The sequence below is a fragment of the Xiphophorus maculatus genome, chromosome 11, assembly GCF_002775205.1.
Source record: "Xiphophorus maculatus strain JP 163 A chromosome 11, X_maculatus-5.0-male, whole genome shotgun sequence".
NCBI classification, from domain to species: Eukaryota; Metazoa; Chordata; class Actinopteri; order Cyprinodontiformes; family Poeciliidae; genus Xiphophorus; species Xiphophorus maculatus.
Window position 1 is genome coordinate 18,046,637 of NC_036453.1, and position 19,523 is coordinate 18,066,159.

The 19,523-nt window shown below is 41.0% G+C and overlaps 2 protein-coding genes across 6 annotated transcripts in view; one reads left to right on the plus strand and one right to left on the minus strand.

Moving 5' to 3' along the window:
- On the plus strand, positions 1 to 11,943 carry LOC102218029 (immunoglobulin superfamily member 11-like). Of its 3 annotated transcripts, XM_023342113.1 has the most exons (8): positions 1 to 73; positions 772 to 926; positions 1,402 to 1,468; positions 1,573 to 1,704; positions 2,341 to 2,496; positions 3,117 to 3,245; positions 3,321 to 3,549; positions 11,859 to 11,943. In XM_023342113.1, the coding sequence occupies exons 1-7, from the start codon at positions 1 to 3 to the stop codon at positions 3,533 to 3,535; spliced, it is 927 nt and encodes a 308-aa protein (XP_023197881.1). In that variant the 3' UTR covers positions 3,536 to 3,549; positions 11,859 to 11,943. The 3 variants fall into 3 exon arrangements, with proteins under 3 accessions (XP_023197881.1, XP_023197878.1, XP_023197880.1); XM_023342110.1 differs by having other exon boundaries at positions 3,117 to 3,549; XM_023342112.1 differs by lacking the exon at positions 11,859 to 11,943 and adding an exon at positions 3,859 to 3,976 and having other exon boundaries at positions 3,117 to 3,549.
- The window catches only part of pcnx3 (pecanex homolog 3), a 26,380-nt gene continuing 11,518 nt past the window's right edge, over positions 4,662 to 19,523 (minus strand). For 2 of the 3 annotated variants that reach the window (XM_023342108.1, XM_014471314.2), the window contains exons 15-36: positions 18,772 to 18,943; positions 18,538 to 18,648; positions 18,192 to 18,283; positions 18,003 to 18,112; positions 17,346 to 17,451; positions 17,171 to 17,263; positions 16,920 to 17,070; positions 15,996 to 16,140; positions 15,690 to 15,867; positions 15,484 to 15,592; positions 15,222 to 15,351; positions 15,061 to 15,119; positions 14,328 to 14,543; positions 13,696 to 13,949; positions 12,864 to 13,094; positions 12,661 to 12,764; positions 11,868 to 12,015; positions 11,543 to 11,773; positions 10,651 to 10,925; positions 10,373 to 10,542; positions 9,324 to 9,712; positions 4,662 to 8,403 (exon numbers count right to left, since the gene is read on the minus strand). In XM_023342108.1, coding sequence (XP_023197876.1) covers positions 8,290 to 8,403; positions 9,324 to 9,712; positions 10,373 to 10,542; positions 10,651 to 10,925; positions 11,543 to 11,773; positions 11,868 to 12,015; positions 12,661 to 12,764; positions 12,864 to 13,094; positions 13,696 to 13,949; positions 14,328 to 14,543; positions 15,061 to 15,119; positions 15,222 to 15,351; positions 15,484 to 15,592; positions 15,690 to 15,867; positions 15,996 to 16,140; positions 16,920 to 17,070; positions 17,171 to 17,263; positions 17,346 to 17,451; positions 18,003 to 18,112; positions 18,192 to 18,283; positions 18,538 to 18,648; positions 18,772 to 18,943 — 3,588 coding nt within the window. In that variant the 3' untranslated portion in view covers positions 4,662 to 8,289. The remainder of the gene's footprint in view (positions 8,404 to 9,323; positions 9,713 to 10,372; positions 10,543 to 10,650; positions 10,926 to 11,542; positions 11,774 to 11,867; positions 12,016 to 12,660; positions 12,765 to 12,863; positions 13,095 to 13,695; positions 13,950 to 14,327; positions 14,544 to 15,060; positions 15,120 to 15,221; positions 15,352 to 15,483; positions 15,593 to 15,689; positions 15,868 to 15,995; positions 16,141 to 16,919; positions 17,071 to 17,170; positions 17,264 to 17,345; positions 17,452 to 18,002; positions 18,113 to 18,191; positions 18,284 to 18,537; positions 18,649 to 18,771; positions 18,944 to 19,523) is intronic. The other variant, XM_023342109.1, reaches the window with a different exon arrangement.

The following is a 19,523-nucleotide window of genomic DNA, read 5'->3' on the forward strand; positions in this document are numbered from 1 at the left end:
ATGTCCATCATGGCTTCTCCTGTAAGGTGGATTCTCTGGACTTTGCTTGTGTGTTTTGCAGCTTTGCAGAACGGTGAGTCCGCCTGTTTGTTGCTGTGAAACAAATATAAGAAATGTTTTACTTCTGAAGGCTGGATACAGATAAGCTGCAGTGGCTATTTTAAATATATATATATATATATATATATATATAAGACAGTTTCAGCTTTTTTAATGACATAGGATACCAACATATTTTGTTAAGGTTAGAACTTAATTTAATCAGTTTTTCTGGGCAGAAATGAAACAATTCGCACAGAATGTTTTTGCATTTACATCTGTCTTGTTCCGATAAGGTTTCAAAACCAAATTCAGATGGTATAGTTCACTGTCTTTATTCCAGATAAAGACAGTGTCTCTGTAGAGCGACATTTTTTAAGCCCAGTGATCTATTTTTCAAAAACAATGCTGTGAATCGACGTTTTGTTTTCCCAGTGAAGCGGCCTGTTGTTCCACTTTGTCTGTGATTAGTTTGGCTCGCCATCAAAACTGTCGAGTGTAATTAACAGCTGATCCGCACGCCGAGTCGCCCTCCCTCTGTCGCTCACACAAAAGGCCCGGGGACGACAGAGGAGGTTCATTATCGCAGTAATGAAGTGAAAAGTGTGTGTGTGTGTGTGTGTGGGGGGGGGCGACTGGTCTCAATGGGACAACTGGAGAAGTTCAAAGCAAACCGATGAGACAGAAACGTGGAAATAAGTTTTAAGTTTGTGTGATTTGTCCCGTTTCCAGCTGCTCTCAGGGTAACCATGAGGGAATCCAGTCTGGAGGCGGTTCGAGGCGATTCCGTCCTCCTGCCCTGCTCCTTTTTCACCTCCTCTGACTTCTCCAGACTTAATGTGATCTGGACTCTGGCTCCGTCCTCCAGCCCAGGGAGCCCAGTGCAGGTTGGCATCTTCCATGTGTAACACAAAAAAAAAAAAAAAAACGCACACGGCCTGACAAAAGCATCCATGTCCCTCGCATACTGTCAGATTTTGATTTATGTTAAAGAGATTTGATGTAAAAGTCCATTTTCCCCATAGCATGATGCAGCCACCACCTTGCTTTACCAATGCAGTAGTGACTTCTCACCCTTTTTTTCTTCTTCCTGCCATATAGTCCTGAAAATGTATTTTCTGGGCCCGCCTTTTTACACAGTTCTCTCTATTTGTCACCAATATTCAACTGAAGTTCAATTCACTCTCAGAAAAGCTGGATTTATGAGAAACATCTAAGCGAGCTGCGGGTTTCTGCCGGTTTGCGGTTGATATGATAAAATCTAGAGTATTTTTGAGGGGAAATGTGTAAGAAACACCGAGAAACGAGGTCAGTTGTAGTTACAACAAAGAAGACGCTTTTCTGAAATTCCTCCCGTTTCAGGTGATCGTGTTTGACCACGGTCAGGTGATTAAGAACCCCTCCCTGATTGGCCGAGTGGATTTTACAGGTACATGTGAAACCAGCTTCTTCTTCTTCACGCTGCCTTCTACGCATTTTAGCTACAAGCTAAAGACAAGTACATTTTTATTCTTTCATGTAAACAAACTGCAGGCCTTCCATTCAGTGCAGACATTATGCTAAATGAAACACGAGTCTCGGACGGCGGGATTTATCGCTGCATGGTCAACAACCCGCCAGACACGGCGGACCCTGGCGTGGGAGAGCTGCTGCTCAGCGTGCTGGGTAGGTGGCTCACTTGTTGCCTTATTTAAATAAAATTATTTATTTATTTATTCATTGTCTTTATTGTAATTTGTATGAATATACGATATTTCACCTGTTTATTGACGAAATTGTCATTTTTCATCTGGATAAAAAAAAGGTATTTATTTATTTGCTCTCATACAGGTTTGTGCTTTTTGGTCATATTTAAAGGGCTATTTAATTAGACTACTTGTCTAATTTAATATTTATATTAAGGTAATTTAAATATTAAAGAAAGATAAGCTAACTAAACACAAAATGCAAAATTTAAATGACTTTCATTTATTAATGGGAAAAGCATTCAAAGAAGCCTGGTCTGGCGTGAAATTAGAACTGCCCCCAAAACCCAATTATTTATTTAATTTATTTATATATTTATTTATTTATTTATTACTGAAAGATGCAACAAAATCTTCTTTAAAATCAAACACGTTAGACGGGTTTCAAGCTAGAGCGTCCTGTCAGGCTTCAACCTCTTAATTGGATTTTAGCTCAGACTTTAACTATGCCACTTCCAAACCTTCCTGTTTGCACTTCTTGAAGTCAGACGTGATGGTGCAATTTGAATGCATAACCCAATATAGGTACTCTGAACCCGTGGGATGATGCTTGCAGAGCCACCTTCGCTGCCTGTGTGCGAGTGGGACGGAGCGAGTGACGTGGGCGGAAGCGTGAGGCTGTCCTGCTCCGTGGAAGAGGGCGTCCCCACCCCAGAAATCCGCTGGGAGAAAGTGAACCCCGAGGAAATTTCACTTCCAATCAACATGGAGGGTCAGTATCCTACTCTTGTGGTAAGGAAAAAAAAAAAATGTGGCAAAAAAAAAATCCACACCACACAATCAATCTTGCATTGTCAATTTGCTTATTTGAAAACGACGAAACTATTCTGATGAAGCTGTTTGTATAAAAAGTAGAAACTGTTCCTCTGTGAGACTCCGAGGCTGCGTGCGCATCGTCACAAGGATTCTAGACATTTACGTACGACTTCATACCGTGAATGTACAACATGAAACCACTAAATAGGGGCTGTATTTATAAAAGGTGTCATACACCAACATTACCACGCCTTTAAGCAATTTGTGAAACTCAGCTGATGATGTAAGTGTCTGATTAATTACACAACATTTCAGTTAAATGAAGACAAGACCTAAAACACTCTGCCTCTTTGTGTGACATCACTGAAAAGTTAAACCTCCCAATATATCTGGAAAGACAAACGTTGGTCACCAGAGGTCTGGATCATCTGCTTACACCATTATCTGTTATACAAGATAAACATATTTTGATGCGAAATGTACAAATGAACCCCACATTTCCACATCAAAACATGTTGGCGTTATTATAATTCCTGTCCTCTTTTCATTGTCTTCACTGCGTCTCTCGTCTCTCAGGTGAGCTGTCGGGCTCAGTCCAGATTGTCAACGTGTCGTCTCAGACGTCCGGCTTGTATCGCTGCTCGGCCGCCAACGTCCTGGGAACGGAAAACTGCTACATCAACTTGGCCATTTACAACAGCGAGGGTCCGTTTCACCACCGCCACGCCTCTTTAGGTTTGCTCGAGCCGTTTCTGATCGGAGCCGTTTTGTGCACCGCAGCGGCTCCAGGCGGCCCCCCGGGCGTCCTGCCAGGCGTGCTGCTCACTCTGGTGATGGCTTTGGTGCTGCTGGCTCTGCTGGTCATCATCCTGTGGCTGCATCGCACGGGGCAGGACGGGAGGAGCAGGAGGAGGAGGGACAGGAAGGCGGAGGAAGAGGAGTGTTACAACGAGATACGCTACACTCCATCCCTGATGAAGCGCTCCTTTGTCTGAAGTCTCAGCATCAGGTATTAAAATGAGGGACTTGTTCAGCTTTGCTTCTGCTCTTCTCACGGCTGTACTGCCAGAAATATTGTGAAATTAAAAAAATATCCAAGTTCTGATAGTTTATTCTTTTAGTTTTAGTCTTTTTTTCCCCCCATTTGCCTTCAAAGCTAAATGATTATAACCAGATATAAACCTAATTAAAAAAAATGTCGAGCTGCATCTCTCCTTCAGGGTTTTCCTTTTCAAGAATTTTTTTAATGAAAAATGTTTCATTTTTTCAACTATCAAAATAATCTACGCTTTTTTTTGTTTCTTCCGCCTGCCTACAGAAGCAACTGTGGGTCTTTGTTGAATGTAAGCTGGATGCCATCGTCTCATGTTCTTTATGAGTGCAGGGTTTCAGCTTAATAATGTTTTATTCCCTTTATCTTTTGAAGCTCATGTACATCTTTTGCAGTATGTTTTTTTTTTTTTTAGAATTTTATCAGCGTATTTTTTTGATAAATTTGCAAAAATTGTGTTTCTCCCTTAAGTTCAAACCTTTTCTTGAGTCGGAAGACCTTGAAAAGCATTTAGTGTTCATGCTTTTCATCGCCTCTGGACTCGACTGCACCAGTTTTCACTAAATTAGCATCTTTGTCGGCTGCAGTTGCAGCAGGATGTTTGTTAATGGAAGGGAGCTTCACTTCACTCTAATTTCATCTAGTTTGCAATGTCTGTTTTTGTATCAAGTTTTTTAAACTGGCATTTAATTTATGTTCAGCGTCAGGATCATCTGGTCTTTTTTTTCTCTCCATTATCTGATTATAAACTATTAATATTTTTCATTTTTTTTCAAACCCAAATATGCAGCAAAGGCCACTGAAAATGGTTTAAATGAAAAACCATTTTTCATTTCAAGCTTCTTTCTCCATCACAAATACTTGATTCTTAGTCTCGTCTCTCAGGTGATTCTTAGTCCATCTGATAACGAAACATACTTGATTTTTGAAGAAGTTCACAGGGTGCCAATACAGTTAAAAGGCAATTAATTTCCAATCCATAACAAATTTAAACAGACAAAAAGCCAAGGTATCCAAGATTGAAACAGCACTTCACAAAAAAAGAAAAATAAATCACCCCGACCAACAAGTTTGCAAAGAAAGACAAAAACTTTAATTTAAATAGAAGAAAAAAAAATCACATAAAAAACTGTACAGAACATTGACTTAAAGTTCTTAAATAAAAGACCACCTTCCCAAAAATGTCTAAAATCAAAAACTGGGATGATGGACGATGAAATCTTGTGCAAAGGAAGTAATAAGTGATTCTTCCCAAACTGCACATTTCAGCTCTTCAGGTTGAGTAAAATCCAGAGTCTCACCCATCCGCACATAGTGTCTTTGATGAAGAAAAACCAAAAAACCCAATAATAAAATAGATTTATATTTTAAATATATATTCATATAGCAAACATGCTGTACATAGATCTAGAGATTCAGAAATCCCTTTTGGACACCCAGGTCTGCCTGTTAGCTTGTGCTTTCCCGTCTCCCAACAAAGAAAAATGAAGAAAAAAAAAAAGAGAAAAATTCCCCGTTGCTTTGGATGCAAATTATATTTAAAAAAAACCAAAAAAAAACCCCAGCACTGATCGACAAGTCTGTATTTCCTGAGTTGAGGGTGTTGTTACCAAGTCCTGGGAGAGATGCTGTACAAGGTTCCTCGCAGCAAATTTACAAAAATTCTCAGGGCTGCTCAAAAGATTAAAAATAAAAAAAATCTGTAAGGAGCTTAAAGTGGAGCAAAGACGACAGCAAAGAGAGCGATTTCTCAAACACCATGAAGAATTGTGACACCAGTGTGACCCAGTTCCCAACCCACACATTAAGTGACCTTTACTTTAAAACTCTATTTTTAATTTTAAGTGTCAAATATCCATTTTTCGACCAGAGCCTAATTCAAGCCACCCGACTCAAATAATAAAGATCTTAAATCCCCTCTTAATTTTCTTTCCTCCCCCCCACAAAATGTTAAATCCTGAGAATGCTCGTCTTCTTTCAAGTGTCCCACAGAGGGAAAAAAAAAAAAAAAAAAAAAAAATCGTAGAGAAATTAATTTGTGAGCAAACCAGGATCTGGCAATTAATGCTATGGCACAACGTTACGAACACCGCAGAGAGCCGACAGCTGGGCGCTGCGGCGGGGAGGAGAACATCTGAACGGGCTGCCAGTTTCTGTGTTTTGTTTCATGTTTACCTGCAACTCATTAAAACTCGCAGATTTTCACAGCGGTAAAAAAGAAACAAAAAAACGAGTGGAAAGGAGAAAAGCTAAATTTGAGTTCTCAGGAATATTTCCAGTCACGCTACAGAGCTTAAAGAGACGATTTGTTTATTTGGAAATGGTTTTGTGTGAAGCACTGATGGACAGTAGATTAAACTCTCCTCTGTAATGAAGAAGGTAACAGACGCTCAACATGAAAACATCAGCAGGAAACTTGATTTCAGTCCTAACAGGTTTCACAAACTTTGAGAGAGTAATCCGAATCACCTTTTGAACAATGATCCACAAAAAAAAAAAAAGAATGTTTGTTCTTGACCAGATTTAAAGTGAGATTTATTCATTTCTTTAGTCCTTTTTCTAAGTTTGGTTTCTCCATTAAAACCTCCCCGATACTCGGAGGAATGATCCGATATAACCTAAAGAAGTCGGAGATGCACAAAAAAAAAAAAAAAAGAAAAAAGGTGAATGGAATCGGCCGATTCTCGATCATGATCAAAGCTCAACAACTACACTCTTCAGTGTAGAGGTGGTTATTGAGTGAATACGACTAAAAATGAATAAGAAATTAGCAATTAAGTGCAGAGGTGCAAGAAGCTGCGATATGTTGACACATGACAATTTATTCTCTCGGGCTGCGGGAAAGCGAGAGAGAGCAAGACTTAAAGGGATAAGAGGAAGACTGAATGTATAACTGCAAATTTGTCTTAAATACATATTGAGTCTGAAAATCTAAGCAGCCTTGTAGAAATCTAAGTGTGAAAGATCTATTTTCTCTAGAATGTACACACAGACTGGGCTAACTGGTTTTTGCTACATTAGATGCTAAAGCCAGTTTAAAATGTTAACCCAGTAATCATTTTGTTCCCATTTTAAATAAATAAAAATACTGCAATGTTGCCTTTAATCTCGATGTAAATAATTACTGACCACTGAAGTCAGAGGCTAGAAACACATATTTTATGTGCAGTTAAAATTAACATTGACAAGTGAGTTGAAAACTCTGATTAGTCTCAAAATAAGATGCACACTGGTCAAAAGTGCTTCCAAAATCCCACTTCAAATATGCAAACTATCCCTTTAAACAAAACTCTTGGAGTTGATGATATGTTTTTAGACAAACTGATGGGAGAGAGAGGATGCAATTGACAGAAGGAAAATACATCAGCACACCACATAGACAGCCCCGCTCATAAAAGATAATCAGTAAGACGTTTAATCAAATAAATATTTCGCCTTTGCTTTTACCATTTATTCCGCGGTGTAAAGTTCCAACTAAAACGCTGGATTTAACTGCGAAGGAAACAGCAGTAGTAGTGAGTACATTAGTAGTAGCAGGGGACACAGAAGCAGTAGTACAGTAACGGGAGAGGAAGCGCTGCTCCCCACACTGAGCAGCATGAATCCCTGCTATCTGGAGAGCAGGCAGCCGGCTGGATCTAACCAGTCAGGCTTCTATCGATCGTTTATCAAACAAAAAGCAAACTCAGTGTGTTTTTAATCACTGAGGAACTTGGGATTCTTCAAGTAAAACAAAAAAAACAAACAAAAAAAAAAAATAAAGAAAGGACATACAACCCACTGAAACAAAAAGGTTTGACATTGCTAACCCCCAGTTCATGGGTTTTTAAGCCCCATGCTTTCCAGACAGAGGAGCCTCCGTTTGGCCCATTCTGTCTTCCACATCTCCGCCTTTCAATTCAGGACTTCTTACAGGCCTAAATGATCTGTAAACTAGCTGTTGGCGCACCGCCCGTCGGTCTGGGAGAGGGAGGATGTCTTTGTTAACTGCTGATCTGGCCATGCTCCTCAGAGGACTGGGTGTTATTTTTGTTTCCACGCGGCGTGCGGTGGAGGGAGGCACCGCGGAGGCTCCTGAAGTTTGTCAATTACGCTCTGCCAGATATCGACGCTCGGCCGCAGGTTCAGTCAGGATGCAGTAACGGCGGGAAAACTAAACAAGGCTTTTCATGGTTTCCACACGTCAGGTACAGTAACCTACTGATCTTTCTTTCTTTTTTTAAATTGATGAAAAAGAAACACTTGTCACTGCATCTGTCGAGCAAAAGACAGTCAGACGCTAGATTCTTTTCTCTGGTATAGAAAAATAAGCACTCCTGAAGCAAAATATCCCTTTTAATTGCACTGGCCTTTTTGGCCTGTCACTTCTGATACAACCCAAAGGTTGTCCGTAGAGACAAAAAAAAAAAAGGTAGATGATCAGATCTCATGATGAAACCTGACTTGTGAAGTTGGCTAAATTCACTCCGCGGTCTGCTGCGCGCTGAGCCGCTCCGGCTGCGGAGGGACGTTTTTGCTACCAGATTCAGGCGGGGATCGATGGAATGAGTCCCGAAGCGGCTGGAATGCGTCTGGTCAGGGTGGGGCGGACTGGGTCCCACGGTGTGCTTTCGTCGTAGAAAATGTCGCCAGTGCAAAAGTCAGCGGCGCTGATCAAGTAAAGGCAGCTCTGTGGATTCCTCTTTTGAAGCGGGAGCTTCAAATACAGCCGTAGCCACCTAAACCCAGCAGAATCGGGTCGAGCGTCTGAGTGGCTCCAAGCGGGTCGTGTGTGATACCGGCCTCCTGCACTGGCGCTGAAGGAGGAGGAGGCTGAGAGATAATAATAAATAATTAGTAAAAAAAAAAAGCTACAAAGGAAAGTCTAATTAAAGTGTTTTCCCTGACCAAAAAGGCAAAGAGAAAGATTAACAGTGAACAAGCTGCAGATGTTGAGTCATCCTCCTTAATGAGCCACGTGATCCCAGATGGTGCAAATACTGTCAAACATGCAGCTCTTCATACCTTTTAAAGTCTCTTTGTCCTTCAACCAGACAAGATTTTGCATATTTATACCTCTTAAAACATTCTACTTTTTCTAAAATAATAATTAAAAAAAACAATCCTTTAAAAATTTTAGTGGGAAACTTTCAAATCATACAGACACTTGTAGACTAATAACCTCAGTGAGAAACTCCAATCAAAGGTGGGACAGAGTTTGACTGTAACGATTCAGGCTTTATAAAAATAAAAGTTTCTGTTCTGCGAATATTTTTGGCCTTTTTTCTCCACCTAAAACTTGTAACTTCACCCACTCTGCTGCTCAGCTGAGCTCCTGTATTCCACAACTACTTTACCACTTTTAATCCTGCATTAAACTTAGGAAAATCTCTCCTCTTTCACATGTGGCATTCTAATACTAGTGCTTTGGGGATTTTTAACTACCATCTACAGAAGCAAGGAAATCGCAGCCATCTTTCCATGAAGCCTAATATAAAAATATGATTCTTTTTTTTTCACAGCTGAAATCGTACCAGAAGGAAATCACAAACTGTGTGTATACTGTGATGGAAATCAAGTGAAAAAGCTAGTAGTTAGAAATCTAATGTCTGGTTCACACTGCAAGATCAAAAAATGATCAGAATTTCAAAACTTGGGAGGCTACACATGATAACAGGTTTTGTATAGTGTCTTTAGTTTTCCATTGTACTGAAGCTCAGAGTAATGACCAGCGTGACCAGCAGTCTGCCTACCTGTGTGCGTATAGTCTGTACCGGCCCTCCTTCCATCTCCACGGCGGCCGGCCCGTTAAAGCCCTTCCTGCCTGAAAAGCTCCACTTGCCAAAGTGGCTCTCGTAGTGCAGGCCGCTCCTGTGGCTCAACCTGTGGCTCGAGTTCTCCAGCAGGGCTGCCGGGCAGAAGCGCTCCGGGACGGGCAGAGGCGGCGGAACCATGGAGCTGCTGAAGGAGAGCTGGGAGCTGGAGAGCTGCTGGCCCAGGAGCCCCTGGATGGAGGACGTCCGCTGCAGAGAGGACAGCAGGCCAGCCTCCATCCTGCTCTCCGATTGGCTGAGCAGAGCCAATGGGAGAGGCTGGGGATGGTGGGGCCAGCTCTGGGTTGGGCCTGCAGAGTTGTCTGTACCTGAAACGCAAGACCAGCCTTAAAATGGCTCCTTAATATTCACACACCGATCCACTTTTTTCACTTGCGCTACCAATACCGATATCTGAGGTTTAATATCGGCTGATCCGAAACAGAAAAACAATGCAGAATTGACTTAAAACTTTTCCTTTTTCTTTTTTATGAGCACTGACATAAATGTACTAAATTACAACTCTGCACCAGTGCAGCAGTTAAATACACCAAAAGCTTCACAAGCTTGGTCAAACATGTAAAAACAACACAACTTTAATGTTGTTCAGTCAGTGCAATTAGGAGCATTGACAGCTAATGTAAAATAATAATGAAACTGAAAAAAAAAAGTTGACCACTGTTGTCAAACATGGAAAAATAAACGGCAAGAAATCTTTCAAATGGTCCAGAAAGTGCAAATAAATATTAAAACATGACGTCACTTAGAGCACAAATCACAGAATTAAACTGAATAGATTTGCCCTCATGGATTGGCCACACTGTCACCAAGACCTGATCTAAAAAGGAGATATTTAATATTTCAATATTGGTGCATCTCTACTTCTTAAATATGGAAGAAAACATGAAAACGCAACAGCTTTGATCTCCGTTTTAATTAGTAATCAGATTCCTTTTTTAAATAATATGAAATAAGCAAAAGGTCTCTACCCATGGAGGGCTGGACAGTGGTGATGTGCGGCTGGGGCAGGCCGGAGGCTGGCGTACTCTGCGTGGTGTGAATGGCTGGGTTAGTGGAGATGGAAGTGGAGCCTCCTCCGCAGTCTGAATCCTCGATGTTTCCGCCACTGTTACAGCCGGCGCCGCAGCCTTTCTGCAACCTGCAGGGAGACGCGTTGCAGTCACAAAAAGATCAGAGTCTAACACTGAAAGCACCAACTGAAAAAAGAAAAAAAAACACAAAAAAAAAAAAAAACACACACACATACCGATCCCAGCTGCTGATGAGCCATGTGTAGATATTGTGTGGGCTGACCGGGCCGCCCCACACTGAACGGAGTTGGCCGTGACCCCCGGCGTATGAGGTGGTGAGTGGGGACACGTATATCGGGTAACCGATGGGCTGATCGCAGGAGGAGTTGATCATGTTTCTCAGGGCTTGTTTGGCGTTCTGAATGCTCCCTCGCTCTGGGTTACGGTTACGCAGGAAAACCAGCTCCTGCTGTTGGCCGGCCCACAGCCCACGCACACATTCTCTGTTCACCTACGGGCACAAAGTTGGAAAAAAAAGATCATTTTTCATATTTTAAAACGTCCAGAATCTACAGTTCTTAGATATTTTTTCAAAATAAATTGCATATGTTTCAACACTCAACCTCCCAGAGTTACCAGACCTCTACGTTCACCTCTAAAATACTAAATTCTTAGAAATCCACTGTAAATATTTAATAGCGGATTAGCTTTTACTACTTTAACGTAATGTGCAAAAAGAAGAACCTGAAAAGCAGAAGGAAGGATACAAAGAGGGAAGAGAGGAACAAACGGGGAAGAAATGGAGCTAGGACACAAAAACACCAAGACAGACATAATAAAAGAAAGAAGCAACAACCCAAAGACAGAACACAAGAAGGAAAGAACTTCAGAAACAAAAAGGAAAGAAATTACAGAAGGAAAACACTTTTAGACATTGGGACATATACAGTCTGGTAATAAAATAATTTTCCCACACTTTGCTTTTTCCAAACCTAGAAATGCCCAAGTCCAATTCTATACTTTTACAGATTATAAATATATGTTTAATTAATGTTTAGTTAGAAACATTACAGATTTGTTAAAAACAGTAACGAAACTAAAAATTGGACATTTCTACACAACAAAGACCTTGATGACTCTGAAGCTGAGGAATCTCTTGTTGAGCATGATGATCTTGTACTCGTCGCTGCCGTCATCCATGATGTGTCGCAGTGCCAGCAGTGACGGCATGTTGGCCAGGATGGCGCTGCGCCACACCGGGTCACCTTCATGGGAAATCAGCATCTTTTCTTCGTTTCCAGTGATTGCATCATACAGAACCATCGGATCCTCGTACTCATCTGGAGACGTAAAATGATCCTACAGGGGAAAAAAAAGCAACAGTTTAACACCAGTGACGAAAAAATACCCAAACATAATTAGTTTTTTTTTTTTTTTTTTTCAGTGACGTTACCTGATGCAGTTTGAGGGACATTCGGACTCCTGGCGCCACGACTCGATTCAGCAGGTCCATGTCTGCAAACACCCACTCGTCCCTGGGCGACGTGATGCGGAAATCTCCTTTGAAGAGCGCATGCAGGCCGTAGAGGAACGGCTCCAAACTGTCACAGTTAAAAAAATTTAATATTTCATTACATGGGGAGCAGTAACAGTATAACATTTCAATGTATCTTACAAAAATCATAAGTCTAGACAATGTAAATGGATGCAAGGATTCGTCTCTACCCGCTTTTGCACATCTAGAAACTGAATTTAACTTTTTTTCCCTGCTAGATAGCTCAAATTCAGATTTTACATGGACTTTGACTGGGCCATTCAAATACATTGATTTAAACTTAATCTTTGTTTAATTGTTTAAGGTTGATGTCCTGCCTGAAGGTCGACCTATTAAGCTTTCTTCCAGCATTGCACTGTATTTAGCTCCAGCCATTTCTCCAATGCTTCACTGACTGCTGAAGAACGGCATCCAAACAGAAAGATACCTGCAGCTATCGTGTGTTAAGGAGGTTTTGTCATTTTTGAGCTGCTTTTGTGTTCTCTCTAAATGTTTGTTGCAAACTACAAATAAGACTTCTCATCGTTTTCTTCTTGCAAATTTTCATTGGTAAACACAAAGAAAGCCAGTCTTCTTTCCCTTCTACATCATTATGGTAAACAGTGTGGATTCATAGAGTGCTTAAAATCCCAATAATTTAAGTTTGCGGTTGAAATGTGACATAATGTGAAAGTGCTCTTGCGGTTTTTACCTTGCAGACATGCTGTGAGATGCTGTGCCCAGAGCTCTTCTTCCCAGGATACAAAGGCCAAAACACAGGTTGACGAGTGGGGAATCTCTCTCACAAGTTACCGGCTACAACACCAAAATGAAGTAAAAAAAGAAATTAAAACATACAACATTTACAATTTCTTCTTGTTAGTTTACTTGTCGTCATGCCGTGTCGGGTCTGACCGTTTGGCGCCTGCTGTTGCAGTACTGAATCCAGTCGAGGTAAACCATGCTGAATGAGGAGGGGGTGACGCCCGAGGCTCGGTGGTCGTAGTCCTCGTCGATGTTCAAGTTGAAGGTGGGGTCGCTGTCCACATAGTTGGGGGCAAGGCACGGCCGCAGAGCCTCCTGGATCGCCTCGTTTGCCAGCCACTCCTCAAGCTTAGGGGACCGACTCACATAGTAGATGATGCTCTGGTGGCGCAAACATCCAGATTCGTCCAATATGAAGCGGTGACATTTAAAACAATGGTTAGAGAGAAATTAATGGTTAGAGAATGCATGATTAACAGTGAGATTGAATAAATGTACAGAAGGAATACATGTGCATGAGCACTGCATGGTATTATAACTAATAGTTATTAAAATCACAGCAATTCTCAATATTTGTGAACGTTTGTATAAAGAGAAGAAATTAAACGAAGAGATATGATTGGCCAATAACTGATTCTGGAAAAAGAGAAGCTGTTGCCATGGCACCAGTCTACATTAGTATAGACGTTCATGTAATAAAGATACAAATTCCTAAAAATAATATCTGATGGTGACATCCACTGAGGGAGAGTCAAACAGCACAGAAACAACCTGACACTGTGTGTATTTGGATGAATTTTACACAATAAACTTCAATGTGTTAACATTAGTTATTCTCCAAGTACCTCTTGTTTTATATAATAAAACTTTTAACTTCAAGATTGTTTCCCTCCGGTCTACAACACGTAACACCTTACATGAGAATCGTACCGCTGGCTATCAAGTCAGCTAGAATACAAACCTCCACCGCCCAACATCGTACCTTCACATAATAGGTGATGAGAATCTTGCGCAGGTCGAACACTTGCAACATAGAGGCTGCGTTATTGTCGCTGATACTGTAGCCCTCCAGAACATATTTGGTGGCAGCCACTTCCCAGGCCAGCCAGCGCTGTCCAAACGCAGCGTTGAAGGACAACATCTGTGGCAGATGACCTGGTTCGCAGCAGCAGCAGCCTTCGTCCTCCTCCACCCCCTCTGTGATGGCCTCTACCTCCCTCTGCTGACAGTAGGTTCCTGAGCAGGGTGTGACATATCACAATCAGCCCCAAAGCCAAAGATGACATTTCTATTTAATCAAGCAAGGTTAGAAACTGTAGGACATTACTAAACTTCCAGAAACTTGTAACAAAATAAACAGCTTTTATACTCTGTAAGAAATAACAGTGCCAAGAATTTGTGCATAAAATTTAATTTTAAGACAAGATGAAAATATTTTTAGACATAAAAGCTCTGCTATAATCCCCTTCAGCCTTTTTTAAAATGACATTTTTGAAACATTTTCATGAATGAAATTAGAAAGTAAAAACTCTCTAGACTGAGACGCGATAGCTATCTGGTAACAGTTGCAGCTTTCAAAGGCTCCATACATTTGCATCCTAAGCCACAGCTGACCTCTGAACTCCAGCCCACGCAGCTGGAAGGTGACGAGGCCGTTGCCGATCTCGATGATGTGCACCAGAGCGTTGAGGTAGTCCGACGCCAGGATGAAGCAGTCGCCCGTGCTGTAGTTGCCCCAGCGACCGAGCAGCAGGTCGCCACACAGGCTGTGCTGCAGAGAGCGCGTCAGGTGCTCATAGAAAATCGAGTTCAAGTTGTTGTCGTCGGCGCCTGCGGGGGAAAAGAAGAGATGCTCACCATAAGAGCAAGAACACAAAACAATACGATGTCTTGCAAAAGTGTTCATACCCCTGGACGTTTTGATGTTTAACCCTTCCTCTGATAACCCTAAATACAAGAATGGTAAGGAAACATCCCACAAAAGCAGCAGCTGTACCTTCAGCAAAATAAGCTCTAGAAAGTATAGCAAAGGCTAAATACAAATCCAACAAAATGTAAACCTTTAAATGAAAAGGACAATTACTTTTTGTGCACTTGATAGTTTTTTTAGATGTTAAAAACCTGACCAAATACATGCAAGTATGCCCCACTTCTGAAATATTCAGAAAAATGTCAAAAAGAATATGATTTTTCTTTCACTTAATTATGTACTAATCTGTGTTGATTTATTAAGTGACACCCCAATAAAATTTTAATGTTGATATTTGTATGATAAAATGTGAAAACATAAAAGGTATAAATTTTGCAAGTGCTGTAAAAACATGAGCGAAAATCACTAGCGGCGTACCTGGGTTGCGGTCTAACTGAGTGGCGAGTCTGGTGTTCGAATGGTCGACTCGCTTTGTGCTGCAAAAAAGGTTTTGGTGTTAAATGCGATACTTTATCCAGTATTTGGAGTATACGAGCAGCACTTTCACAGTTGCATGTGCAATACCGTCAAACACATACTTGTAGTCTCGCTCCCAGAATTTCACAGGCCTTGTGTAAGAGGTGACGAACACGGCACTGCCTAGAACAGGGTTGAGCGGCGTGGAAAAGATGGCGGAGAAGACCGCCTGAACGAAAAGCACAGCAGAGTCTGAAGAAACACGAGTTAAGGACACAATGTGGAAATTCAATTTGATTAGTGTAAGAAAGGAACAAGAAATAACTTGAAGAGCTCAATTTTTTCCATCAACACTGTTAACAGGTTGGACTAACAGAAGGATACGAGGAACGGCAAACGGTTGAGCAAAAGCGTGAAAGGCTGAGCCCCATGTGATCTGCCAGGGGGCTATGTAAGTCAGAACAAAGCGCAACTTGTACAGCAGATCCCACATCTGTCAAAACACAAAGAGAAAACACCATTATATGTAGGAATGTCTTAAATGTGTGTTTTTAATCCACTGGAGAAAATGACTTCTTTTGTGTTCTCACCTTGCTGAAGACGATGGACATGAAGTAGTAGTCAATTAGGAAGGTCTCCGAGAAGTGTGGATAGTCGCAGTGAAAGAAGAGCGTGGTAAAGCACAGCGTGACGTACTGCTGAGACGGGGTGCAGAAGGATGAGCGCAGCAGCTTCATTCCTGCGACTGAGATGAAGAGAGCTCGGCTGCTGGAGAGAAACACAGGCACGCGCTGCTAAACATAACATCCACAGCTAGATTCTGTTTTTGTACTGAGGATTTCAGATGAAAAAAAGTGCCGGAAGCTTGCATAAAACCCAACCCTGACAAGACTTACTAGATGTCCAGATCTTTATGACTCTGGCCGACAGTTCGGGCTTCGGTTGTTAGAGAGTTCAGCACCACTGCTGGGTAGATGAAGTATTTCTCCACGCACTGAAGCCACGCATAAAGCTTCTCAAACCACATCAGCTGAGCAGCATCTAGGGAAGGCAGAGAGCGAAAACAACGTTACACAGACTGTTCCAGACACAAATCCACAGTTAAAAGTGCACCCTTCAAATCAAAGCTGTAAAATCTGGCTGAAAATAACCTGGAGGTAGAAACGTTGCTGTTAATTAGACGCTGAATAAGAAGGACTCTTTTTTTTTTTTTGCCTTTTTGTCACATTACAGCCACAAAACTTCAAAGCATTATGTTTGAGAGTTTGAGATGCAGCATTAAATATTTATAATTATCATTATTATTGAGAAATAAAAAATTAATAAGTGTGGTATGTGTTGGTACTCGGAATCCAGTATTTTAAACCATTCCATTACAGATCTGACATTATATTTAGCGTTCCTCCACATATTCCCTTATGATACACTGCACATATGAATTATTATGTCTTTCTCCTTGCCATTTTTCCATAAAAAACTAGCTTTGTACACACACAACGCTTTTTAGATTTGTTAAAAAAAAGAAAGGGAAAACTACGTTTCATTTTTGTTTCCCTTCAAAATTTATGAGATCTCAATAAAATGTGATGTTTGTGGTTATAATGTGACAACAAAATTTAATGAGTGAATACATTTGCACAGCAGTAAATAATGAAAAAAAAAAAGAAGATGCACAAAAAAATGAACTGAAACAGTAAACATAGCTCCAGTCCATTCCTGAAACAGTGAACTGTGAACTGGCTTGTTCCATGTATTTTCTGTGTTATAAGAATTTTATTTTAAGACGTACTTTCAGAAGATAAAATTCCTCAGAAGCTCACCTCGGACTTCAAACTGGCTGTATTCTCTGGATCTGAGCACAGGGTGTGCAAGGCAGAACCATGGCAGCTGTTTACGGAGCTGAGGCAGGAGATAGTGTGTAACGAACCCTACAACTCCAGCCAGGATGTACAAGACAAAGCTGAGAGCAGGCTGAGGGTCGAGCGGGAAAAGAAAAACGTGAGCATTACAAATCTGTGAACACCTGTTGCCAAAATCTTGAGAGAAAAGCACTGGAAGAGTGAGCTCCTGCCTGGAGAGCGATGAAAACGGTGCTGGCACTGATGGCGAAGGTAATCACAGCCATGAGCGGACACATGACGAGGTCTGAATGAAGGATCTCGCTCTGTAAAGAGACAGGATGGTTTAACCACGGAGCATGAAAACACCTGGAAACATGCCGCTGGAATCAGTCGGGCCGTTTTTACCACAGAGTTGCGCAGCTTCTCGGGGAGAGGATCTTTGATTTCCACAGGGGGATCTTCTGGTGTTCTGTTCTCCAGTTCTGGGAATAATTTGGACCGGACCAGTGACCTAAAGCAATAAGCCAACAGCTAAATAAATCACAGAAGAACTAATCTGCATTATAAGTCTTCACTGGCTGCAGTGTGGTGAAAACAAAAAAAGGTCAGCTGTGTTTGGCAGGGATTCAGTACATTAATCATTTAGACTCAAATTTCCAGATACCAGCAAAGTTGTGGCGAGTGTATTTAAGTTGAAGACTAAAATACAAAAGACAAAAAGCAAATGAAAGCTCTGCAGTGTCTAAATCCACTTTTTAGAAAGTCAAAATTTTGTGTTCAGTCAAATGAAAAACAGGAATGATTAGAAACAAAACTGTTTCCACTGTCCTCAATTTTTTATGTTCATCCAAATTTATAAAACTAAAAGCAAACTCTACAAATTACAATTTTTTTTAAGCAGCTTACTGTATGACATACAATTTGAATGCATCATGGTGAAGAAATAAGACATTTATCACCATTTCTGAACTAAAAAAAAAAACTTTCTTCCTTACATATAAGGAGATTTATACATAATCTCTCACTGTTCAATTGCTGACAATAGGAGGAATGAACACTGACCACAGAATGGTTGGGTCACTGCTTTGGCGGCTTAGGTGGTAAGACAAGGCCAAAAGTAGACCACAAAACACAGAGAACAGCACTGGCACATGGGCATCCCCCCATGGGGCCTGTTCCAATTAAATGCATATTCACATTAAATATGAACTAATATCGATAACAATGAATCTAAATTTCAGAAGGACTTACATTTATGGCGCCGAGGCAAAATCCATAAAGCAGAGCTGCCACCACTATGCTGCGTATGAGGCTGAACAGAGATGAGAGCGGGCTGGTAGTAGCTGATGAAAGAGGAGACAAAGTTCAGGAACAACATATGAAAGAGTCAAACTACATCAACAGACAATGGATTTTTAAATATTATGAATACAAGGTGAAACACACTGCTGTTTGCATGCTGGGTTTTGAAAAAAAAAAAAAGCTACAACAGTTTTTCAAAATAAAAAAAAAATAGCATGATCATCTGAAAATATTCCCCAGCTGTTTGCAACAAACAGGAAGAAGCTGTTTCATGTCGGGGCAAGCGTAGTCTTACCGGTTCCACCAAAAATATGCATGTCAATCTGCTCCAGCAGACACATCACAAATGTATTGACCTGAGGTAGCAACCCAAACAGGAAAATGACTGGAAAGCACAAGGCAAAAACTGTTGAACAAGGGAAAAAAACAAACATCAATTACTCTCAAAGACATTTACTTTTTAGTATAATCTCAAGACACATCACCTAGTAAAAAGTTGGTTTTTAAAAAGCGATTGATAAAAACTGACCAATAAGCATGTCCCTGACACACAGCAGGAAGTGTCCAGAGAAGAAAGTGACCCCATAGAGGGAGAATGGCTGCAGACTTCCAGCTCGCCCAGACAAGTCAAATATCCAGATCATCCCACAACACAAGCAGAAGTAAACAGGCCGACTGTACACAATGATCCAGTTATGGCCCTGGGAAATAAGACAAGAAAACACTTATTTTAGTCGTACCGGCATGGTTGGCTCAGGTTTGTGCTTTAACAATGAATGATTTTCTCTTCTATCCATGGATTTAATCTACAACAATCGTAAGCTTCAAATGTTCTTTATGGTATTGTGGAAAATCAGAGTAATGAGTGATGCTTCTTTAGTTTTATGCAGCATGTATGAAGACACTATGAATCAAATTCAAATGTTATGGAGACCACTGAAAGGTCAGAAGCCTTCTTTCAGCCAGGTGTCCAGCACTGCAAAGCAACAGGTGGGGGAGGGGCAGCACTGTTGCTACGTGCTCCATATGCCTGGAGGAAACTCCAGTCTCTCTGGGAGTTTTTCTTATCTCAATAAAAGCTTGTTAAAACCTTGCCTTACTTGACAGCGGTAACTGGCCCATGCCTGATTAAAACTCTTCTGCTCGTCTCATCCTTTGCTATGAAACCATTTCTCATTTCATCATTTCTTCCTCTACTCAAAGATCAAGGTGGAAGGCAGTATAAATTTTGAGTAAAGTATCTAAGACATTTCCTTAAGACCTCATCAAATGAGCTCAACA